The sequence below is a fragment of the Sander vitreus genome, chromosome 3, assembly GCF_031162955.1.
Source record: "Sander vitreus isolate 19-12246 chromosome 3, sanVit1, whole genome shotgun sequence".
In the NCBI taxonomy this organism is placed as follows: Eukaryota; Metazoa; Chordata; class Actinopteri; order Perciformes; family Percidae; genus Sander; species Sander vitreus.
The window spans coordinates 19,758,085-19,783,947 of record NC_135857.1 but is presented as its reverse complement, the minus strand read 5'-3'; the positions used below and the strand labels follow the sequence as shown (position 1 = coordinate 19,783,947).

The 25,863-nt window shown below is 38.4% G+C and overlaps 2 protein-coding genes across 4 annotated transcripts in view; one reads left to right on the top strand and one right to left on the bottom strand.

Moving 5' to 3' along the window:
* trip12 (thyroid hormone receptor interactor 12) overlaps window positions 1-2,272 on the bottom strand; it is a 49,567-nt gene extending 47,295 nt beyond the window's left edge. For both annotated transcript variants that reach the window (XM_078246418.1, XM_078246419.1), the window contains exons 1-3: window positions 2,202-2,272; window positions 1,423-1,489; window positions 1,115-1,197 (exon numbers count right to left, since the gene is read on the bottom strand). The gene's annotated coding sequence lies outside the window, so the exon portion shown is untranslated. The remainder of the gene's footprint in view (window positions 1-1,114; window positions 1,198-1,422; window positions 1,490-2,201) is intronic.
* The window catches only part of rasa2 (RAS p21 protein activator 2), a 30,683-nt gene continuing 6,892 nt past the window's right edge, over window positions 2,073-25,863 (top strand). Inside the window, exons 1-19 of one of the 2 annotated variants that reach the window (XM_078246435.1) lie at window positions 2,073-2,260; window positions 6,042-6,101; window positions 6,331-6,454; window positions 10,707-10,810; window positions 10,902-10,996; window positions 13,093-13,169; window positions 15,410-15,493; window positions 16,547-16,619; window positions 16,697-16,773; window positions 17,269-17,370; window positions 20,139-20,292; window positions 21,503-21,651; window positions 22,156-22,270; window positions 22,816-22,890; window positions 23,184-23,307; window positions 24,102-24,208; window positions 24,309-24,392; window positions 25,035-25,112; window positions 25,197-25,270. In XM_078246435.1, the coding sequence (XP_078102561.1) occupies window positions 6,071-6,101; window positions 6,331-6,454; window positions 10,707-10,810; window positions 10,902-10,996; window positions 13,093-13,169; window positions 15,410-15,493; window positions 16,547-16,619; window positions 16,697-16,773; window positions 17,269-17,370; window positions 20,139-20,292; window positions 21,503-21,651; window positions 22,156-22,270; window positions 22,816-22,890; window positions 23,184-23,307; window positions 24,102-24,208; window positions 24,309-24,392; window positions 25,035-25,112; window positions 25,197-25,270 (1,727 nt within the window). In that variant the 5' untranslated portion in view covers window positions 2,073-2,260; window positions 6,042-6,070. The remainder of the gene's footprint in view (window positions 2,261-6,041; window positions 6,102-6,330; window positions 6,455-10,706; window positions 10,811-10,901; window positions 10,997-13,092; window positions 13,170-15,409; window positions 15,494-16,546; window positions 16,620-16,696; window positions 16,774-17,268; window positions 17,371-20,138; window positions 20,293-21,502; window positions 21,652-22,155; window positions 22,271-22,815; window positions 22,891-23,183; window positions 23,308-24,101; window positions 24,209-24,308; window positions 24,393-25,034; window positions 25,113-25,196; window positions 25,271-25,863) is intronic. The other variant, XM_078246434.1, reaches the window with a different exon arrangement.

The window sequence follows — 25,863 nt, the reverse complement described above, 5'->3', positions numbered from 1 at the left end:
CTGTATTTAGAGTGGGGCCTCATGACATAATTTCCAGATGTTTTTAAATTCCTTGATTCTTGGGCTTGTGATGTAACAGATGGATCGTACATTTGAGGTATAAGGTGCTGCTCAACACACCGGTTATGCCATGGAGGCACCGTTTTTCATTAATTTAATAAAGGATGATTATGTTTTAAAAACACTGATGGCAACAATTCATGCAATGTTATTATTCCAGATTAAATGTGAGAATAGTAGAGATTACTCTAATGCAAAAGCTTCATATTGGTAATAGTATAGTGAGGAACATATTTTTGCAACCACTTCAATGTACAGCTAAAAAGAGCACATGCTCAATATATTGTACAATAGTTATATTGTAATTTAATAAAATATGACATACAAATCCAACATAGACTTTATTTGATGATGAATAGTTCTTTATATTTTTGGTTTTGTAAAACACTTCAGAAAGATATTCATGGTCTCATTTAATAAGGGATTTCAAATACAAAGATTTGCTTTATATGGCCATAACTAAATAACTATATTGAATAAAACCCTTATCTGACGAAGACATAGAATATTTTACATTAGTCTTGATGTCACAAAACTTTGATGGTAAACAGCAGGGATTTTTTGGGACATAATATGCAGTTTAAAAGATAGATTATATGTTATCAATATGTGTTGTTAACTAGTGCAAGCTACATGTTAAGATAATACATAGAAATTAGGGCTGCACGATATGAGGAAAATATCTGATTGTGATTATATTTGACTGATATTGCGATACGATATTGGAGGGAATTATTATTTTTGTATCATTATTCTCATTTCCTTTGAAAAATATTAAAATTAAAAAAAATTTAAATGATGAGTGTGATTTTTGCGAGGATCTGTACCAAACAAAGATTTTTTTCCTTTAGTCTGTAGGATAGGATTTGTAGACTGGGATGTCTCTGCAGCACCACAATACTCCATTCAGAAGGGTTTGACACATACTGCATTTTGCCAAATGTTGCGCCCCCCTGCGATTTGGATATTGCACTAGTCCATATTGCGATTTCTATACAATTGCAATTAATTGTGCAGCCCTAATAAAATTCATTATAAAAGTTATAATGCATACCTGACTGCCCTTTCAGGCTCCCTGCTATTGTCAGCGATGAGGATCCGACCTGTGTTTTCACCCAACCAAAAGCATCACATCACCTGGAAAGAGAGGAGAACACAGGATGTCTATCATGTTTTCATCCAAAGGATAATGGAATGGGATGTTAATACCGATTGAGATAAATAAATAAATAAATATACTTGGGAAATCTGTGCAAAATGTCCATAACTGTGTATTGCTTAGTCAGTCTATTCCAATGAAATAAGCATTCACGCAATGAATTACCCTGGAAGTTGTAACCCGGGTAAAACACACCCTCATACCTCATGAATGAAACTGCAGCTGATATTTACAATGCATTCTGACATTCTTTATGACTGGCCAGAGCCCCTGTTAAATAAACAAACAAGCGCAAGATTAGTAGCATGCTGTGTTTTTACTATAGTTTGATAGGTACCTAAATGTCTTACTCTTTGGTTGAAATCAAAAGTTGGCTAGACAAATATAAGACTAGCTAGCTGTGATGTTTGCAGACATATTAACAGGGTCACTTTCCATTTAAATATCATGTTTGTACATTTCTTTTGATTAATGTATGTTTTAGTGCTTTGTGAGGTTTTTTTTGCAATCTTCTTCAAAGTGAGTAACGTTACTTAAACTGTGTGCCTCAGCAATTTGTTTTAGAGCAGTGGTAACGTTAATTCATTCACATCCGGTAACACATTTACATCTGTCTGACACAAGCATGTAATATACAGACAGGGTTAAACCAAAACACTGTGAGATTAGCTAGCTAAGCTAACTAGCTCCACAAGTCTAAGTATCAGTTCTCCATGAGCTTTGCCGTTGCATAATGAGCACTACAGAGAGACCTTAAATCCCCTTAAAGCTCCTACCATTTCCAGATTTAAGTACTAGCCAAAGCAAGGCGCTCGACTCATATATGAGGAAGCTTCGCCACATGTTTTAAGGCACCAGTGTGTACGGGACCTGGCGTGACGCGGCAGTGGGGCTGGCTTTCCTCCACTCTGCCTGCATTCATAAACGGATATGATAAACCAGCGTTGAATGCACCGGAGAAGCGATAACAGTCAGCTCTTACCATGGCGGAAGAGGACGACGCGGGGATTCGGATTTTACAGAGCCTGCGGGGTAAAATATGTAAGTGTGACTGGCGAGCCGATGTTTTCCGTCTCTCACAGGGGGAGAGAGGTTGGTAAAACAAGCGAGCGGAGAGAGGGGAAGCCGGAGGGGCGCGGCGTGCCATCAACAGTCGACAGTGTGGAGGCAGAGGGAGCCAGTTCATCTGGTCGGTCTGCTGGCTGCTGCTTAACGTCAAGTTAGCCTAGCATGCTAGTAGCAGCTAATAGCTTGTTGTGAATGATTTCATTCATCGAGCAGGGCTCCTCGGCCGTCAGTTATCCTGCTCCAGCATACTTTGTATTTTAAGCGTATTGGAAATGTTAAAGTTTTCAAAATTCGGGCGTTTTGTGTGGACTTGAGCTGTCCTGTAAGCTAACGTTGGTGGCAAAGTAACGTAGCCTAGCTACCACCAACCGTTTCAGTCCTTCAGTCCCTATCCCTAACCCATTCGTCTATAACGTTAACATTATCACTGCAGGCATCTGATAGTCTGGTAACTTAACGTTAGCTAATTCTAGATAATAACCATAATGTCAGCGAAAACATACAGTTTAAACGTAATGCATATCAATAAGGTCTCGAGCAGCAAAAAATGGTCACTTAACGTTAACGTTACTCTTTAGCTAGAGTTTAACGTTAGCTAACGTTACTTAAGTTTTGACACCTAACGTTTGCCAAATATCTACGATACATTGTACATTTTATCACAGTGGTATGTTGATTGATGGGTGACAGAGTGACCAACCTGACGAGTTGAGTTCAAGTGACGTCCCAAAACACAGCAGGTCTCTGACTTTTCATGCTCTCTGGCCTGCATGTGGAGGCATTAATCAAGCAAACATTTAAATGCAGTTATCATGTCTCATCATTTGACACTGACGTTACATGAATGAATTAAGCCACCGTGGGAATGAGTAAGTTGCCTGCAGCTATAGTATAGTAATTCACTAGTCATGCATGTGATAAGCGTCCAAATTAGAAACGTAGGCTCTAAAGTGAAATACCAGCCAGTTTCCTCATCCTCCCTCGCAGGCTTGGATGGTCCAGAGGAGTACCCAGGAGGCTGTGAACCTGTTTGAATGTGTAAATGTGTTGTTGTTTTTTTTTTTTTTTTTTTTGCCAAATTACTCACCTTCAATATATGTATGGCTGCTTTTGAGATTCAAATTGCACATGCTGCAATTGGTACTGGTTCCCATTATGTACTTTTACTCCTAGATATGCTGCATCAGATTAGATTATTCTCAGTTTTAACACAAATCCATTAGTCACTCACTGCTCCCCCATTCTCTCTGTGTTGGTGTTTGAGGTAATTGATTATGGTTAGGATTAAATTTTCCCCAGTGGCATTGCTTCATCTCGATGGGGAAAGTAAAATTCAATGTGGTCAATCTTAAGTAGAAATCAGTTTAAAATAAGCTGGCACTAAAGCAGATATTTTCTTAAAAATAATAATTATTATTATTATTTTTAAATGTTATCTTTTTGACAAAACATTATTTTTTACCATATAATGACTAGCTATAAATCTGGCTTAACTGTATGTATTTAGTGTAAGGTGAATATAGGCTAACCAGTATGTAAGGCTTGTATGCATAGGCACACAATAGGAAGACGAATGTCAGTTTCACTACTATGAATTAATGAGAAAACAGTAAGCAGAACAAAATAGAGGAACTATCGTGGCATGTAACTCACTTTGCAGTCTTACGAAACTCCATTCTTCCTCGTTCACACTTTGTCCTTTTTTCTTTAGCCTACATCAATGGAGGTGACATACTGTAAAGATGTGTTGTATAGCAGTTTTTAGATGGCCAGCGTACTTTGATATATGCCCTTGTTTGCTTCTTTGGCAGAATAAAATCAGGAAAAGGCCAGTTGAATCAGCAGTCTTCAGCTAACGGGTATGGTTTAGGTATACTCTCTGACCTTTCAGTCATGGTTTTCTCAGGGTGCTTATGTTATAGTGGAAATGTTGAAGAGACGAGATGGCAGTAGGGTTAGTTGGCCAAGTATACTGTATGTGTTTGTATCTTTGTGCTTGTGTGCTCTACTCCCACCAGGTCATCCTGGTCCAAGCTTAGTGACAACTTGGCTGTTTTCACTGGCCGTTCCTGAGATTAGCCATACACTATTATTAATAGCCTGTTACAAAGCTGATCTCACTGGCGGCTTTTCTTAATTAGGTCTCCACCTGGGCTTAAGGTAGATATTCAAAGCTAGAGGACTAATTTAGAAAACTGCCCCTCTAATCCACCAGTCTAAATCTGATTCATTGTGAAGGTATTGATAATGCTGTGTTTGAGTGACTGCCATTTAGCTGTTCTAATGATTCAGGCTCAATTTATCTGGCTTTGATTTTGTGCTTTTTTTTTTTATGCAAGTGTGGCACAAAACCCCATGGCATGTAATCCCCATGGGTCTGCCAGCGATGTAATGGAAGTGTGTGCATGTGGTGTTTGTTTCAAAGGTGTTTGTCATTTGTGAATCAGCGCTGTATCGTCGTCATTGGTTATGCTGAGGAAGTCAATGTTTCATATTTTGAACCACATATGAGCCTCAACTCTACTTTAGCTACATCCGCTCTGCTGCTTGTCCTAACAACTGGCAAGAGCCAGTGTCCCAGTGAACATGAGGATGTTGAATGTAAAAGTATATTTTATAAGTGTGTATATTTTATAAGTGTACTGTCTATGATTGCAATCACATGTGCTTATTTAGATTAGCTTTACTGAGTCAGCCTCAGTCAACTTAACCCTTACTTTTGTTAGTTGTCCCCCCTTGTTTGATTAAGATTAACAGTAGAAATTTACTTAGGAATTATGAATTTTTAGCTTTTCAGAGTGGTCAGACTCTAGGACTGCCACTTGTGTATTGCAATGAATTGGCAAAGTAAATCTTTTTTTCAAGATCTTTTTCTTTCTTTTTTTTTAAGAATTTTCAAAACCCCTTAAAGTACAGTACATCTGTTAAAATGTCATTTAGTTCACTTCTTTGGTCAAGCATGCCTGTAAGAATAATGTGTATATACAGTGGGGAGAACAAGTATTTGATACACTGCCGATTTTGCTGGTTTTCCCACTTACAAAGCATGTAGAGGTCTGTAATTTTTATCATCGGTACTCTTCAACTGTGAGTGACGGAATCTAAAACAAAAATCCAGAAAATCATATTGTATGATTTTTAAGTAATTAATTTGCATTTTATTGCATGACATAAGTATTTGATACATAAGAAAAGCAGAACTTTTCCCAGCTTTTCCCATCCCAGCTCTCTTCAGGTCATTGACCAGGTCCTGCCGTGTAGTTCTGGGCTGATCCCTCAACTTCCTCATGATCACTGATGCCCCACGAGATGAGATCTTGCATGGAGCCCCAGACCGAGGGAGATTGACCGTCAATTTGAACTTCTTCCATTTTCTAATAATTGCGGCAACAGTTGTTGCCTTCTCACCAAGCTGCTTGCCTATTGTCCTGTAGCCCATCCCAGCCTTGTGCAGGTCTACAATTGTATCCCTGATGTCCTTACACAGCTCTCTGGTCTTGGCCATTGTGGAGAGGTTGGAGTCTGTCTGAGTGTGTGGACAGGTGTCTTTTATACAGGTAACGAGTTCAAACAGGTGCAGTTAATACAGGTAATGAGTGGAGAACAGGAGGGCTTCTTAAAGAAAAACTAACAGGTCTGTGAGAGCCGGAATTCTTACTGGTTGGTAGGTGATTAAATACTTATGTCATGCAATAAAATGCAAATTAATTAATTTAAAAATCATACAATGTGATTTTCTGGATTTTTGTTTTAGATTCCGTCTCTCACAGTTGAAGAGTACCTATGATAAAAAGTACAGACCTCTACATGCTTTGTAAGTGGGAAAACCTGCAAAATCGGCAGTGTATCAAATACTTGTTCTCCCCACTGTAACTGTAGACTGGAAGGAGCTATAGAAGTAGAGAAATGTTATTGGATAGTATGGGTGCGGGTTGTCCAAAGCCTGTGTCAATGACGGTGTACATATATTTAGTTTTCTTTTTTAACTTGGGGAAAGACAAGTTACTCAAGATAGTAACAATGTTCTTCTTTTGGTGCTGCAGGTGAAGCCAAGAACCTAGGTCCAGTCTCAGGTCCAAATCGACAAAGGGACCTCTGCACCTTTTGCACCATAAGTCTGGATCAGGAGGAGGTGTTCCGCACCAAGGTGTTTGACAAAAGTGTCAGGTAAGCAAGGTTACCCCTGCGTCTTATTTCCAATTACTGTACAGTAAGGCGATTATGAATGTGATTATGTTAACATTACAGTAAACTGTCAACTTTCAATGTCACAACATTATATTTTTATTACATTTCATACCAAGTTACAACATGCATACTTAAGTTACATGAAATGCCACTGGACTTCCATAATGATTATGATTTGTGCAAAAGTCCTTTTTCATGGTGGTGGATGCCCAAACAGTAAGAAAGGCCTATATTTTCATTTTAATGAAGCATATCTAGCCTATTTATTATTTGCTCTGATTTTGAGAATAGGACTAGCTGTCTTGTAGTTTTCTAAAGTTTTATTGAAGAGCGCTTTCAAAATCTTTCTTAAAATTAGTAGGATGGTAGTATTGGGCAAACTAAATTCTACTTTCTTTGACAAATGAAGAGCAGTAAAAAAAAGGTAATATAAAACCTCCCTGACTAATACAAAATACTGTAGAGGTCTTAGAAAGTGTAGTGTAAAGTGCAAAAAGCGTAGTTGAATGTTATGACAAGTATCAAAGTACTTAATGATTTGTTTCCCGGACAGCGTGAAAACTTAAAGGGACTCAGGAGGAGAAATGATTGCAGCGTTTCAGTGTCTTTCAGGGTTTTATCATGTCTAGTCATTGCACACCTCATCTATAGCAAGTTATGTTGGATAAACAAGACCTCAAAACATCCTTCTGTTTATATGCGGGCGAAGTTTCGGGTTCAGTGTCTTATACTGAATGTGCCATTTCCTCCTCAGTTAATTTGTGAGCCTTTTCTAAGGTACTGGATGTGTAGCTTACAATCAGTCAATGAATGAATATATCAAACCTTCACAGCTTGACAAATGGGGGGGATTTCCTGCCATTCTTTTAGTGTTTTATATCATTGAAAGCCTTTTAGTTGTTGACTGTTCATCTGTTGGGACTTTGGAGGCCATTTGTCATTTTTTGACACTGCTTTGCTAATTTACTTAATAATTGATAGATGAAAAAATGGAAATAAATCATTTGTTTTAGCTCTAGTAATATGAATCTAGAATGATGCAAATCAGTTAACTTTGGGAGGGCTAGAAAAAAGAAAGGTAGGCTAATGCATCTCAACACTGGAATTCCCTGTAAATGTAACCTGTATTTGTTAGGCAATGTTTGTTCAAGTGCCATGATTACCAAAATGAATACCAAGATAATGTGCAACAACCCATTTCAGGAACAACGTTTATTAAGTTAAGCTCATATGGATTGATTATACAGTAACACTGTTGGCTGTTTGTACTATTTACAGTTTGTTTTAAGTTGAATTGAAGTCAAAGAAAAGTGTAAAGAAAAGGGAAATATCTTGTTGAGATAATCTCTCATGTGGAAACAGTTATACTTAACTCTGAACCATTTTTCACCAACACAGTTTGTTGCAGGCCGATCATGTGAGAAATGTCCGGTTTGAAATTCAGTGATTTGATAACATCTTACAAACTGTCAATATGTGACTTAGACTCCGACTGATATAAGCTATTTTACCAATAGCTACATGTTCACAAGCAGTTCAGAGAAAGGTGTGGGAGATGGGCACCAGCAAACCTTTTTAGGTTTCTATCTACATCATTGCACAGCGAACTGTAAACATGGGCCTGCCTTTTCTAGGTATTTCACAACAGCCCTTTTTTTTCCTCTCCTGATTTCCGTGCTGTTCAAAAGGATTTTACAGTCTCTGAGGAAGTGTGTCCTCCCACGCTCTCCCCTGTCTTTCTCTCTGTGTCACTCTCAACTACCTTTAGCCACTGTTTAGCACATCTTAATAATCACTTCAATTTGACCCAGTGTTTTTTATTTGATGGTGCTTGGCTCATGCCTGTTGCATGGGCTCCTGTTTCTAATGGTTTAAAGGCTATGCAAGCTGTAATTGCAGCTAATCCTTGGATAAAGCAGGCATGTTCAAGCAATTGTGGTCAAGTGGTTATACCTAGCCTTATCACATTATTTAGAAGCTAGGGTGACAACAGAAAGGTAGTATAGTAGGTGTGAGTGTGTGCAGAATAGGGAGGGCACAAGTGCATAATTCCATGTGATGTTGAGGATGTGTGGGTGTACTCTGGATGTGTTGGCAAAACCCAGTGCGGAAGTGTCAGGCAAGATATTTCACCATCAAAGATGCATACATTGTAGAGGGAGGCATGAGTACAGGTATTCAAGAGTAACAGGACCACATTCTTTCAAACGAGCAGGGAATATTTATACAGATATTCTTGTTTTAGAAGGCTAATTTCCTAGTCCTGATTACTTTTTTTTAAAACTGAGAAAGTGAAAGTATAATGCATTAAGGCACATGACCCATAAATTCAGTAATGTTTGACAGGGAAAGTTACGTTATTGTTTTTTTTTGTTAACTGGCAGACTTATACATCAAGCAAGTTGCCAGCTGCCTTTTTTTAACGCTACATTGACATTTAATTTTTGTCAATTTTATTTTTTTTTTTCAACTGAACAGACCTCCAAACTTTGTCAGCTTAACTGATGAAGAAAAATCGAAAAAAACAAACAGGGATTGCAGTTTCACGTGAACATATGAACGGTTAATCCAGTACAACTGTCTTGCTGTTCAGTCTGTTTGGGACGCGTGGTCCATCTGCTGGCAGCACGTACATCCAGGTGCTGCTTAACTTAACAATCGGCTGTGTCAGATCAAGCTCTCTATCTGGCGGTCTTGGTTGTGAGGCAGCACTGAGTGACACAGATGCTTGGGCCCTCTGTGTTTGTGCCAGCTCCGACAGGGCAGTAGGTCCCGTGCTGAACTGGCGAAATCTAACCACTTTGCCGCTAAACTAGGAAATACGGTATTATAGCACATGCTGTTTAAATGATTGGAGTTTGCATTGTCTCCCCGTGTCTGCATGGGTTTCTTCCGGGTGCCCAGGTCTCCTCCCACATTCTAAAGTCATGCAAGTTAAATTTGCCCGTAGGTGTGATGTGAGTGTGAATGTGTCTTTCTATGTGTTTTAGCCCTATAGTGGATAGCAACCTGTCCAGGTTGTACCCGTACTCCCAATGTGACTGGATATATTGCTGAACACAGTATTGATAAGAATATTTTTCTGATATTGCTGTATACCCCAACATGACAAATGTATGCTAAATTACTTCTAAAATAATCAAATTGTTTAATGTAATGTTCTACTATGAATTACATAACAAAACTCTTCACATGTGTAAAACAAAATAACTAATAACTAATTGTGTTCATTTTAAAATACAATTTCCTTTTTTAAATCATGAATTTGCTAGCCCAATATGATATATCATAACAAAATGATTCCACTGAAAGTCCTATTTGACACTGCACAGTATTACTAGGCATAGCCGATGGATGGATGTTTTTTATTACTAGTAGCCCTTTTGCCAGTAGAATAAAGGCTTTTCTCAGTAGATTATTTTCCATGGTGGCTTTTAGCTGTATTATCTGCCTAAATGTTCCACACGTAGCACTTCAAATGCCTGACTCAGCCTTTTTTTTCATTTTATTTTCCTGATAGTATTGGCACCTTCAAGATATTTTATTAGCCAGCTCCCACTTCACAGATTTTATTTTCCCATTTAATTTGGTGAGGGTAGAGACATATAACATCTTTACATATTATTGTTACAGGGTTTGTATACTGTTAGACTGCATATTAAGGACATTGAAAAGTTTCAACACACTCAAACCAATTTAAAACTGATTGCATCGCTTGCATTATGTTATTATGTATTAAATGCCATCAGCAGATACCATAAGTCAATGTCTTGATCTGTCCAGGCAATTTCAAAAACCCATTGTTGCTCATAGTGTAGATGCCTTTTCTCATTTAAGCCTAAAAGCACTTTATATAGTTTTAGTTGTATTGGTAGTAGGTGAAATGAATTGCATTTTCAACTTTCGGACTGAACAAAATACAAAATGAATATGGTGATTTTATATTTATTTTCCATTGTAGTGTACATTCAAAAAGAAATTGAGTCTTTTAAATCGGATAACACTGGTGTTGCACAAAGTCAAGAATCAAACATCAAGCTTAACAAATCATTATTTAAGCCTACACCTATGTGTCACGGCTCAAATCAGGCTATAACCACTTATCTGGTCACCGTTTATCACACATTGCACCACCGACTACACACATTCTCCCTCACATTCTCACACACTGCTTTTCTCCCCAAAAGATGCAACCTTGTTTGTTAATTTAAACCTCTGCCCTTATTTACAGCCCTTTCTATGGAGAGGACTTCTACTTTGAGATCCCACGACCATTTCAGTGTTTATCCTTCTATGTTTATGCCAAGAGTGTTTTTCAAAGGGACCTACCTGTTGGTAAGTTATATTAAATAAACCACTTACACATTAATATTTTCTCATCTGAGTGGAAGAATTGGAACTTTGATATGTGTTTGTGTCTTAACAGGCAAGGTGTCAATCCGGAAGGATGACCTGTGTAAATACAGTGGGAAGGAGCACTGGTTTAGCCTTCATCCGGTAGATCCAAACTCAGAAGTCCAGGTAATGATTAAATGATTCACAAATATAATTTTAAAAAAGTGTCTCAATTTAAAGCATATCTAATCTTGAATTCAATATAAAACACACTGGGTTTGACTTTGAATTACACATGCTTGGAAGTTACCACCTAAGTTATTGGTAATGAGACTGCACCACTCACTTCAGGCGCAAAGGATGTTTCACAACATGCAGCACCCCAACACAACAAGTAGGACATTTACTTGCATGTAGTCCAAAATTTGCATACAGATAAGATCATTTCCATGTCAAAAGAGGTTTAATAGTCTCAGTTCAAGCTGTCGTGTTTTAACAGTTTGAAAACCTGAAATACCACTCCTGTTACTAGCTAGGTAGACCACTGTCATTGTGATGAATGAGTTATTTTTGCCACCTGCCAGATTTGAATTTGACCAAAACCAATAAAACTGTACCGCCACGTCGCGTTTCAAAAAGTCTTGATAAAATTCACCAAGACAAAATTGGTTTTTTTATCATGCAAATGTAACTGGTCTGCATACAAGATGTTTACGTAGAATTTGCATACTGCCTAAATCCAGGTTGTCATTGTTTTATACAACTAATATGTCAACCTGCCCAAAGAGGAAATATTCTGATGAAGTCAATACTCTGGGGTTTGCAAAGTTAACGGCTAATGCCATTTGAGTTTTCTATGAGTATTTGATAGACACATTTGTTGTTTTTAATTCATGTTTTTTAGACTTGCTTGCAGCTGGCTAAAGTAGTTAGCTTGCTGCTGTAGCACTCATTAATATTTATGATGCTATTGTCTTGACTTATGACGTGTCTTTGGTCCAATGTCTGCCTTATGGTATGTGGTGAAACCATTTGTTGCCTTTCAGCGTTTTATTGATCTTTTTTTCAGGGTGCAGTTGGAGCTTATATATATATATATATATATATATATATATATGCCATGCATGTAATATAAATATACCATGCATGTAATGTGGGTTGTTCTATTTTCAACTGTACATTTCTTCGATCCAATACTTTTTGTGGTCTGGTTGTTTTGGGTGAAACTACAACACACTACCACTTTTGTGCTGCTGTAGCTAACGTGTTGACTCTAGCTGACATTAACCCACGCCAGCCTATTCTGGGTATGTGCTGCTACACTGATTCACTCACAAGTAGACACTTTCAACTGCAAAGTTACATCAGTGAGTGATGGAGGTGTTGTTGCAATGCCTCTCTGGCTTGGTCTGTAGTCAAACAGGGGCTGTGTATGTACCCTTTTGAGCAGTGTTAGCTTCTATTCCAGTGAACCTGTTCAAGTTAAGTGCAATGGCAGGACAAACGATAGACTTTTTTTTTTCTTCTTTTTTTGCATTTTCATTGCTCATTAAAAGAGAGGATAGGTAGTTGTAAAGTTAGTGTTAATTTGCTGATGATATCGGCTCATTTGGCTCCTTGCAAAGTAATAAGTATTATATTGGCTTAAAGGCCTATCTTGCATCAGAAAGAACTACTAGCCATCTCAGCCAAGTGCTGAATTGCAGAGACAGAGTGCAAGTGTGTGGGCGTTTTGTTTAGCTCTCTCTCTTCCTCTCTCACTCGCTATCTCTCGCTCACTTTTTTTTCTCTCTCTCTGACACTTCCGAAGGCGAGACCAGCAGCCTTCACCACATCCGACCCCGTAAAGATCTTTTATGAGTGATGACAAAATTCACAGCTGCTGTGGCTCTTGTCACACATGGTACCTCCATTAACCTAAAACAACATGAAACATGAGGTTGAGCTGGGACACATGTCAAGGACTAGGCCTAGAAAATAAAAATACAGTGAGAGAAATGGGCAACTTGTTTCAAACAAAATGCTATGAAAATATTTATATATTTAGTAAAATGAATAGAATATTATCATTTAGTGATTAGGTGAAGGAGTTTGATGTGTTCATTTTATCACAAGCACATACTACAGCCCACATTTTAATCTCAATTGACAACCCACATATTAAGGTGGCGTTCGACTTGAAACTTTTTGTACGACTTGTGCCCTCGTGTAAGACTGAGATTTCATGTTTTGAGTAATTTATAACCTCTCACCGGTCACTCTCCTCTCCTCATGTTCAACAGGGCAAGGTTCACTTGGAAATGCGATTGAATGAAGTGATCACAGAGAACGGCTCAGTAGGTCAACACTTACTAGTCCGGTGAGTACCTAGATTCCCTTGTCAGTTGAGTGAGGTCTGATCCAATAGGTTGTCTTATACTGGTTTGCAGGGAATTTGAAATCAATGAAGAATTTAAAAGCTGAGAATTGAACCAAATGAGGTGTGAGAGGTGAGTTTTATTTATACAGCACTTTAAAAACAAAGTGCTTTTACATAAGAGTATCAGGTATACATATATGCACATGTAACTTGTGTGTACACAAATAGATACAACACACACACACACTGACAGCATAGGCTACATTCACGTCATTCATAATAATAGGGAAATTAAAAGGCAAATTAGACATGTTGTTTGAACCCTTGTTTAGCCTAGGATAACCATTATTGGGTTTCCATGTTTCTCAGACTATTTTCTTTTAGTTGTGTGGTTTGATGGGCATCTCACTGTCCTGAACAGACTAAAAGGCCAGGAGTCTTTGTCCCCATTATTCCAAAAATAAACAAAATGTGTATTGTAGCTGTGGTTCAGAGGCAATAACAACTACTATAGTTCACTGACGCAAAAACACTTCCTCTTCTCTTCTGAGCTGCAGAGACTAGAGCCAGTCAAATGATTTCCAGTTGTATATGTTTTCTTTATTATAGGCATATGTTTAAAACCTCCAAAATGATATTGGGAAAACTGTAAGAAATGCTCTATTTGTGCTCTGCCTGATGTGTGCTCTGCCTGTGGCCAAATTGGAAACCCTTCTTCTCACTAGTTCAGTGGGTATATGAGAAAGAAATCTGTTAAAGTAGTTATCAAAAAGTAGTCATTGGTAAAATCATATTATTTCACTTAATCTTAGCTTTCAGTGGGTTGTTTTTAGGTTTACAATTGCTTCCCAGCTGTACACTTGACATCAAAAAGTCGTCACTGTTACCAGTTCATGACATGGCTGGATGGCCTGCTCAAAAACAAAGCATTCATTGAAGGATTAGGTTGAGCATGTAAGCACTCGCATTTACATACAATTATGTGTGTGCGTGTCAGACCTCATGCTGTTTACGTATGTTGTTTTGCATCCCCCATTCATACTTGGAGAGCAGGGTAATGAGGAGGAAGTGATGGCATCTGAGCAGGAAGCCTGCGCTTCTCACACTGGAACCGCTGTGGTTTTCTGCTGCCGTCACAGTCTCTCAGATTGTTTGCTTAAACTGTCACCTGCTCACTGTCAGCTCTCATCATATCTGCATTGATGATGATGCTTTTTACTTACATCAGCCTGACCAGACAAGGTAGCAAGGTGTCAACCCTATCATTTGCACACTTCTAGTCAGTATGATGATTAGACACCAGAGAGGTCTGAGCACAGTGAGATGGGGTTGAGTTAAGAGATAAAAGGGAGACTATAGGGAATATTGTCATGACACCCTGGAAGGTGATACACAAACATCCTGACATTTGCTCTGCTTGGCTTTTCCCTCTGGCCCTCACTTAGTGACGGGCTGAATTCATTCTCTCTCTGGTGACTTCTGCTTAGCAGATACATCCTGTTTAGTGTGCCTGCAGTGTCTGTTTGTTGTCACCTGAAACACCTGTGAAAAAAGCAGCGGTCACTGTGTGACACGAGCCAAACATGAAGGCAAAGCACTTCTTTTAAATGTAATGCCACTTGATCAAGATGCAATGTAATTCAATTTTTTTTTCTTCATCTTTTGGTATATTACCTGAGGGCAACACATCAATACAAAACTTGATTTTAACATTTATATGTCTGTTTTAAAAATTATACATGTCTATTAAATTTGTGTTTGGAAACCACCATTGTTTCTGAAATAGTTGTGTCCCATTGTAATACGGTGAGCCTCATGGTAAACATTTTTTAATTCATAAGTTTTGAGTAAACCTCTTTTTATACTTGGTGCCGTGATAATGCAGACTGTAGAGGGTTAATAGCAATAGCATTTCCACTTAGGCATCTGTTGAACCAACAAGAAATTATTTACTATTTATGCTCTCAAGACACAGTGTTGACAGTGTTGAAAGCTAATCTCTCCCAAGGTCTGGGTCACTTTAAAGTCTGTCAATTCATAATTGCTTGAAATATTTAAACGTTTAGAGTAGTATATTGATCACCACTGTGCTGCTAAACTATGTAAATAAAAAAACATCTCTGACTATTACTTCAACAGATAATTATGTAAATTAACACAGTACTAAAATCTTGTTCATGTTGTGTCCCTGCACAATAATTGTATTATGTCCCTCCCTGTTTCTTTGTGACCTCTTCCAGGATAATAGAGTGCCAGGGACTGCCTTTGATCAGTGGGCAGAACTGTGACCCCTATGCCACAGTGTCACTCGTTGGACCTGCCAGGTAACTTTGTGAATGACGCACTTAATGGAAACTAAACTACAACTAAACTGGAAAACCAGACCCACTCAGCAATGTACTGTAACCATGGACAGACTATGTGGTGCCTTAAATATTAAAGAGTCTATAATTGATATTTTAATAATAACAGTGTATCAAATGACAATGTGAAAGGGGTCGTAGTGAGTAATCTACAGAGAATTATCACCTGAATCTGCAGCTCCTCTCAGCTTTACGTGTAAAGTGAGTTTAGCCCACAACTTTACTGTTTTGGTTCACTCTCACCGTTATCATAGTGTCATTTTCAGCTGCAGCAGGCAGCTGTTTTCTGCGAACAAACTTTAAAAACCTACTGTACACTAACTGTTTAGCACCCAAACAGCAGACGGACACAGTGGGAAACCTAGTCGGGCGTTTAGCTGCTAAAGAGTTAGATATTTCCTTCAGGAGTTGGTAGAGACAAAAAACTGAATGTTGGATATTCATCAGGTGGATGTGTAAATAAGCAACTTGCAGCTTTGCTAACAAAGTCGCTATATCAACTTAAAAGGTGTTGATATGTAAGTGTTTTTTGGCCCCCCAGTGACCAGAAATGCAGGTTTAATAAAATGTAAAATAAATTCTAAAATAGACTGATCCAATGGACGGTAACATCAGTGTGATATCTCTGATCCATCTACACCACACTGTACTGCTAAAGGAAACTGAGGCTAAGGCAGCAGTATAATGATTTGCAATGATCTAATCTTGCCGAAAGCAGATGAAAGCCATAACAACTTTGTTTAGATCACTAGATACAGAAGACCAAATTTTACAATGTTCCTCAGTATTTTTTTTTTTAAATGGTTATAATCTTGAAATAAAAATGGAATTTTAAAAAGCGACGGTAACTACAGATAAATAAAAGTAGTTTTGCTGATGATTATTTGTATTTTATATAAGGATTAGCTGCCGCCTAGACGACCAGCTAGTCTTCCTGGGGTCCAAAACAACAACATAGAGGGGAGGGGAAAGTTTTTAAAATGTGAGTGTCATTTCTGTCATGTATCTCCCCAGGTCTGACCAAAAGAAAACAAAGGTAAAGAAGAAAACCAGCAACCCTCAATTTGAAGAGACCTTCTTCTTTGAGGTAAATTCTATTTGGCTTCCTTCAACACTATTTGGAGACGTAAGCCTGTAAATAAACCTGGACATGTTCACCCTCAGGTCACACGGTCCAGCAGCTACTCAAAAAAGTCTCATTTCCAAGTGGAGGAGGAGGACATCGAAAAACTTGAGATCAAGTAAGTCTTGAGTCTCTCTCTCTCTCTCTCTCTCTCTCTCTCTCTCTCTCTCTCTCTCTCTCTCTCTCTCTTTCTCTCCCCCCACAAAAAAGTGAATTTAGATCTGGTGTGTTCTGACTACTGATAGAGAGCCTTGGTTTCTGGTTAAGGATATGTGGGGCTTCCATCACAGTGGACTCATAGCTCACTGGGGAAGACTAGATTCAGATTCAAAGGTAAACACTCGTGCATGGTTTTGAGGTTGGATTTGAGGTGGTGTCATTGCACGCGTATTGTATTAGCTTTTATGCACCAAGCAGGTAAGCACCACTCCAGTAGTGACACTTTTGTTTGTCCCTTTGTTGCCATTTTAGAATTGGGTGGTTATGTCTTTGTGCTGAACACAAACGGCAACAAAAATGGCCTTACTTAATGTACATGTATTTTGGTGCGATTTAATGCCATATATTCATAGATCAAATACTTGTCTCATTTCACATCCTCTACATTTTTTAGAGTTGATTTGTGGAACAACGAGAATCTGGCTCAGGATGTGTTTCTGGGGGAGACGCGGGTCCCTGTCAAGATCCTACAAAATGACCGCATCCACAAAGCCTGGTAGGGAAATGTCTTTTTAATTTCTAACATTATCCACCACAAAAAAAATCCATTTTAGATGTGAAAGAAAACTCCAGATCATGGCTCATATCCATTAGATTCAATGAGCTCTTTTGACTTTTATTTTCCCAAACCTCCAGTTCTGTTTCCAGTATTCTTTTCCACCCGGACCATAAACAACTTTTATTTGACTCAATTTAAAAAATTTGTTTTTAAATGTGGTTGAAATACAAATCATGCTTTATATCTGATTTAGTTTGGGTACATCTCTAAAAAATAATGCTGTTTAAAAAATAATAAAAAAAGAAATGACAATAAAAAAAAACAACAATTTACCACAGAAAATGAAGCAGTCTAGACAATTTCTAACAGCTTCTGGCGTAGACCGCCGTATTTAACTGTCAGCATAAATACAAATAAAGTGATGAATTTGTGATGAAAATATATTTTTGTAAAAAAACAAATTGCGTTACAACTATATCTACTATAACATCTTTCCATTAATCAAACATTAAACGATGTTTATAAATTAAGCAGAAACACATTTTTTGTGTATACTTATTTTCCTAACACCTCATAATTCAAGCACCATGGTAAATCTACCAGTCTGCCACACTCTCTTTAAATGTACGCAGCTACATGCAGCCAAATGTTTTCACATACATGGGCCTGTTGTTTTGCCCTAAAGGCTTCCGTGTACTGCCATGGCTGAAAATGAATAGGCCCATTTCAGATTTCCAGGGAAGATAAGACTAGAAGACCTGTGTAGCATACATACGCCACTCCTCCTGACTCTTGTTCATTAAGAGACCTGATTTTCTGTGGGGTGTTTTTAAAAACACTTCTTCCTAGATTTCTCAATGTTCAGCAGTCTTTTCCATTGTGTGGGTGTTTCCTAGCTTTGCGTCAGTGTAGGTAATATGGGAATATGCCAGATAGCTATCTGTTAGTACATGAGGGCTTTGAGTTGAGTGCGTGGGTGGCTTTTTGCATGGTGGCAGTACCTCATGTCCTATGTTTATGCTGGAAGTCGTCCATGTTGCACACATAAAGACTGTTCAGCTTTATGAATATCAGTACAGGTGATCTGTTCACTTATTCCGAGAACATACAGTACAGTAGGCTTGTCTATAAGCTGCTTGATCTGTAATCATGGTACACAGGCACAGAGATGTAGCTGCAGCTTTTAAAGCACTGCAGTTCAACTCTTCATTTAATCATTTTGTGTTTTGCTCCACCTGTTGGCTTTAAGGGAGACATGCATGCAGCAGAAATATGAGCATGATTCTCTTGAACAAAGTGAACTATTTAAAAAATCCTGGAAGTTATACAGTCCACCAGAATTGTTCATTGTTAAAAAATATTTTTTTAAAAATGGCAAAGACAACTGATTTATGTGATGTATATAAGTAGGTGTTAGCTTTGTTGAGTCGTACTTTGAACCCCCTTTTACGAGGAGTTTCAGCTGCTTTCATCTCTGTGACGCAACAGTAACAGTAGCTACAGTAAAACATCCTCTGGGTCAGTGGTTCCCAACCTGGGGTCCGGGGACCCCTCAGGGGGGCGGCAAAGATCACAGGGGGTGCGCAAGTCTTTATCTGGTTTGAGGTTGAGGTAAAAAAAATATATATTTGCACATGTTAAACAAATTATGATAATACACTAGAGTATATCATGTATACAAAAGTCTGTATAAAAACTGTATATTTTTGTTCTCGCTTAAAATTGTAGGGAGGCTATCATCCTAATTTTTCCTGCCGCCACAGCATCACTATTTTATGAATGAAACATAGCGGAGAAACGTAAAAGTGCTGATAACTACTCTGTATCAAAAAAGAAAGGCTCTATCTCGAGAGTTACCTCAACTTCGGTTTCGCAGGGGGAGCTCAGCTTTTCTTAGACATAAGTAGGGGGGGCGCCAAGGAAAAAAGGTTGGGAACCACTGCTCTAGGTATATTAATGCATCCCTAAATGTACATTAGACATTAATGTATTTGAACACATAACTGATCATTTCATAATCTGTTTGGTTTTGTGTTCTGTTTCAGTTTACAAGGAGTTTTCATGCTCGTTGAGTAAAACGTGTACAAATCTGATCTGTAGAAACTTTGTGATGCTAATTTATTTCCAAAGGCAGCATTATCCCAGTTGGTAAACAATACTATTTATAAGCCCTAGTGTTTACATGAAGTCTGTCATTTATATATTATATAATAATAATAATAATAATATATATATCTGTCATCTACTGTATTTCTCATGTCCATTGACCATTTATAATACATTGTAAAGGGGCTTATTGTATGTATCACTGTGGTGTTAAATAGCTTCACAGTGCTGCATCCAGAAATTGTTCTCTAACAAGCATGTTCAGCTGTCGTTTTTTTAATATAAAAAAAAAAAAAAAGCTAGTTGTATGCACAACCCATCCTGTATTTAGGCAAGGCTAAAAAAAAAGGCTGTTTTTTTCCCCAGTCAAATAAAGTTGGGTGAGCTTAAATCCCATGTGCGGATACGTTTTCCCTTTTTAGCTTTCTTTTTTTTCCGTAATAGTGGTACAATTAGTTTCTGATGTTTTGAGCAGTTGGTTTCATGTCAGCAGGATCGACCATCCCATTTTTTATTATAGATTATAAAAATAGGTTGTTTTATGTTTTGTATGTCATAGGTTTTCTTAGGAGGTTGGTTAATCATGACATTGAAAAGTATTTGTTTTTCCAAACCTCACAGCACAGAAATATTGTGTCTGTTTTCCTGTGGTCAAACAGGTATCTCCTCCAGCCCAAAGGGAACGGCAGCAAGTCCAAGTCTGATGATTTGGGATCCTTGCGTTTGAAGCTGACCTACATAGAAGACACGGTGCTGCCATCTGCCTACTACACACCACTCTGCAACCTGCTGCTTAAATCCCCAGATGTGAAGGTGAGACAGTAGCTCACATTACAGTAGGGTAGAGAAAAAGCTTTTGAAACAACGTACACAATTGTACTTCTCTAGTTTTAGGTAATCACAGAATCCAGGCCAATGAACAAGGATGCCATTATCGGGCTCATTAAGGAGCCTAATGCTCTTCATAGATAATTCATGGTTGTTTAGCTTTCCTTGTGTGACCCAATCACCTCAGTTTCTAAAATGTATTGAAATATAAGCATGGAATTGATCAGTTGCATATTGACTAGGGGTGGTACGGTTCACAAAATCCACGGTTCGGTTCGTATCACGGTTTTAGGTTCTGTACGGTTCTTGTTATTTTTTCTTTTAATCTTTAACACTCCAGAAATATACTTCAGCATATGATATATCTATAGCTAAAATTAGCATATTGAATGCATGTTGCACAATACATGCACACAGTGGCAGTTCTATTTATTGTTTTATTCCCGCTGTCATCATAGGTAACATGAAATCCAAAATGTTCCCACACACCAGACTATATACGACGCTGGCACATCCTCCAACTCCGGGCAGCCTTCCTCATCTCTCCCACTTGACATTTCTGCATGTGACGTGACCTGCAGCACTCCACACGCCACCTGAGGAGCGGTCGGCTCGGCGCCTCTCAACATCTGACGCAAATCTTTTAAACTGACCTTTGTCGATCAAAGAAACAGACAGATTCAGCAACTGTAGGGCCTGTTTCTCGCTTAAAATGTTTTCAGAAACACTTTTCGGTGAACTATTTTCATAAAATACGAGATCGTATTCAGAACGAGACGGCATTAGAGTCCGTTTTGAAATTCGGGAGCAGCAAGAACCACGTGACGCGTTCGTCCAATCAGCTGCCATGTGTTGCGTTCGTCACGCTCATCCCCCTCGTCGTTTATATACTGTCTATGGTCGTTTCCAGTAAGTGTTTTAACATAGGTGTCGAAAGTGGGCACTACGGCAGTAAGTGGTTAGTGCACATTAACAGTGTACTGACGAACCGTACGACGCACACACGCTCCGAACCGAGACATGCGAACCGAGCGGTTCGTATGTTTTTTTTCATGAACCGTACCACCCCTAATATTGACTTGTTTTTCCATGTTTTTCCTTCTATCTTTCTTCTCTCCATGCCATCAATTATATATTTCCCTTTTTCACCCTCTCACCCTCTCACCTTCTACCCTTCTACCTCTGCCTCCTTCAGCCCATCTCAGCGTCCGCAGCACACATTTTGGGGGACATCTGCAGAGAGCGATATGAGGCTGTTCTGCCCACGGTTCGACTGCTGCTCCACCACAATCGTTGTGTGCCTTTTGTCTCTGCTGTGGCAGCACTAGAGCTGGACAACACTCAGTGAGTACTTACACATGCATACCTACAGTACAGTGTCATGTAGATTCTTAGACACATGCATACAGATGAATGTCATGGCCCACACTGTTACCTCTCTTAGCCTTAAAGTTAACTTCCTTGACAACCTGGGTGTTATTTTTGTAGTGTCTGCCATCATTCCTTGGTGCTATGATAATTTAAAAGTTAAAATTAAAACTGGAAACCGCTCTGAAATACAATAGACATTTAAAGGGTGAGTCTGGATAATTGTCATGTTACCTTTTAGTTTCTCTCTGAAACTTGTAGAGCTGTCTAACAGTGACTTCTGATACTAAAATTAGGATGGCGCATAAAATGTCATACCCTGATGCTGAAATGAAAGAAGGAATGATGGCCATAACTAGAAAAATAAGGCGACCTAGTTCATAAAAACTGATTTTATTTATTTCTTTTTTTATGTTTGTGTGGTCAAACCTGGTTGTAATGTCTGGTTGATGTTGGTTGAATATTTCTGCATCCGTACAGGGAGGCTAACACTATATTCCGTGGTAACTCACTGGCGACACGCTGCATTGATGACATGATGAAGATTGTGGGAAAGAATTACCTGGCAGTTACCCTGAAGCCTGTAATAGATGAGGTATGAGTAGAAAGGAGACAGAGACACACACGCTCTCTCTCTCTCTCTCTCTCTCTTGCTCACTCACTCACTCACTCACTCACATTCAGTATAGATGCCAGAATGGGCACACGTTACTAAGGTCAGTATGGAAAACTCTCCTAACAGCTGCCTTTCTACTACAAACAAGCAGATGTAATTTGTAGATTTGGAGTTCATACAGGGTACTGCATTGACTGCTTCTTAAACCCCTTTTTAATAATTTCCCCTTAATGGTTGGAGAATTAAAATTGTATTGAATGTAATTGTATTTTTTTCAGAGGTTCATTTGTGGCTTTTTGATACTGGTCTACCTGCATCTGCAAAATGTGCCATATTTTATTCTTGGTCTTCATATTTTGTCTTTTTATCTGTGACCTAATATTGCTGTTTGTTAAATAGCACATTGTATGCTAATTTTAGTTCCTTGACATTTGAGTCAAGTCTTTGTTAATTACTTGTTAAAGCATTAGGCCTGACTCTAATTGTTTGTTGTTGTTCTTTTGTCCTTTTTAACTTTTTCATAGATTTGTGAATCCAACAAAACATGTGAGATAGACCCGGTTAAACTAAAGGAAGGAGACAACGTGGAGGTCAATAAGGTAAATGCGCTGGTCTCTTACAAACCTGTCCACAGACGAGCAGAACATCCTTTGAACTCCTTCTGATTTTAATTAGGCTGGTATAGCCTATAATATATCTATCTGTATGCCTTTAACCGTTGCTTAGTGTAAATGTATACACAAATATGTCAAACAAATCTTCGTCCACTGACTTTCCAGTACATCATTCATATCCTTGGTAATTTTGGTGGCCTTTATCTTCAAGATATTTGTTCCCCTCTCTTTTATGAAATATATGTAAAGCGGTACTAATGTTTTTGTAAACTCTGCAGGAGAACCTTCAGGGTTATGTCCAGAAAGTCTTTTCTTCCATCACCCAGTCAAGTTCCAGCTGTCCCCCACTTATGTGTGATGTCTTCAGGTCACTGAGACATTTGGCCTGCAAACGCTTCCCAGGTAAATTCTAGAGGCCTGTGGGGTATTTTTGCAGACACTTGGTCAAAGAAATTATCATTCAGACATCTAAAACCCAATCCGACCCACTGAAGACATGAGGATGGCAGATCAGTGTTAATCTGTTCAGCAGGTCACTAATTTCTGCTCCAAAGGACCTACATATGTTGGCATTCCTTGGCACCAGACCAAATTATTTTACAATTTATTTACTAATTTCTATATATTTTCTCTATTCTATTTATTTTTCTGAGGTTTTAATTTCAGTGTGCTGTAGTATTTATTTAATTTGGTAGCACATGGAGTTCCACAGTATTCACCCCATGGATGAGTTACAGGCATAGAAATAAAATTGTATTTCCATGGTTACAGGATAGGCCTCGATATTCTAGCTTTCAAAATAAAAAAATAAAAAAGCAAGGACAGTGTGATTAGAATGGAATTCACACCGATTTAAAACTGGGCTTTTACTATGTACCTCAATATCAGTAGCTTGGTTTACCAACATAATGAAAACAAGAATAGGTTATTCATTAATGCCATAAGTAAGCTTTTAATTGAGAAAATAGGTGAGCTTTTATAGAGAGAGTGAGAGAGAGAGAGATCCAGTTTAACAGGAGTGTTGTCTTACAGTAGCTTTATTTTTGCCACTCCCTGTATATACATGCTAGAAACATCCATGGTAAATTGGTGATAGTTAAATGTCATCCCCAATTGTTTTTCCTGATGCAATATAAGGCTTGCTTATTGATTGAATGAGCAAGAACCCGTTGTTACCATGTTCTTTCTCTCTACAGCTGACCCACATGTTCAATACTCGGCCGTTAGCAGCTTTGTTTTCCTGCGGTTCTTCGCCGTTGCTGTTCTTACTCCACACTCCTTCCAGCTCCGTTCCCACCATCCTGTAAGTGCATGGCCCTGGCACCATTTAATAAATGTACTGCAAATTCACATATGGTCTATACAGTACATTGTTGCCATTGTAAATTTTTCTTTATTTCTAGGATCCTGAGATTTCCCGCACACTCACACTCATCTCTAAAACAATCCAGACGCTGGGCAGCTGGGGTAGTTTGTCAAAAAAACTGGTAAGATTAACAGTATTAATGAGAAATTCTGTTTAGCCAGTTTAAGCAAAGTGACCGCAAGGGTAGAAGGATGCATCATTCACTCATCATGACAAATTAATAAAGGCATTTGTGAGACTGCTGAAACCGTAGTCTGGGCTGAGTCAATAATAAGGTAATTACGTTTAGAGGAAAACTGGGTGGGACTCACCAGAGGCTTCACAATACGATATCATCATGATACTTGTGTCACGATACAGTTTTAAACATATTGGAATATTCTGCGATATATTGGAATTTCTTACCTTTTTTCCAACTTCACATTTTTCCCAATTTCAAATTATGTCCCCAAAAGGAAACTTTGTCAACATCTGTTTTATCTAAAAAGATACATTTCTCTGTTTGTTCATCTCACTATAATTTTATTGCTGCAAAATTGGATTGTCAAGCAGACAAACTGACCAACACATATATAATAATAGATCGATACTTGCCGTCTGTGTACATACAGTATTGCCACGGAAAATAACACGTTACTATGCTGTATCGATTCCCCTACTGTACAGTGAATGGCAAATATTTACACTTGTTATCATCAAACATTATCAAATGCATTATTTTAATATCTCTCATTTAAGTTTTTTTTTCTTTTTCTATTTGTAGTCTAGTTTCAAAGAAACCTACATGTACGACTTCTTCAAATCATTCCAAGAAGACAAGTGTATCGAAAAAGTTAAAAAGGTATTTTGTTAATATCCTCAAAGGTACGTAGAGTGTGAATGTTTATTTATCTTTGCTGAAATCATTGTCAATTCTGTTTTCCAGTTTCTTGACGAGATCTCCTCTAACATCAGCAAGGAGTCCAGTGGGCTGGAGGACGCAGTGGTTCTCAAGGAGGGGTGAGTGTTCATTATGAGCCTGGCTCTGTAGGAAGGAGATGTAAGATAAAGAGTAAAAGCTTGTGGCTGCTGATTTTAACAACCCTCCATGCAAAATTGAAGTGGTATGTTGGGGAAAAGTGCAGAAAAATAGTCACTGACATCGGTGACCAAGGTAAAGGAAAGCTTCAGCTACTTTAAAATAAAATCCTTACGATGTGTGGTCAATGGGACGCTTTAACGGTGCAGCAAGTAGACCTCTCTAAGTACGTGTGTTCATATCTGGCTGTAGAATATGGCTCCAAATGTGTCTTAAGTGACCACTTGTGATCGGATCTCTTCCTCGATTTAAATGCAAATAATAAACATGTACGTCATTTCTGTTTGCATATAGGCTGGTTGTGTATACATTTCCATTGTTACTCTGACATAAATCATACCTTAGAAACGTACGATGACTTGTGAAAAAGCCCTGCCTACAGTCTGTCTGTGTGCTGAAGGACCTCATTTTTCTCTGTGCCACGGCGTTAGGTCGTCAATTTATAATTCTAAAAAATAAGGATGTCTACCAGCGGGACCTGTGAAGGGGAGAGAGGTTTTTTAAAAGTCTGTGT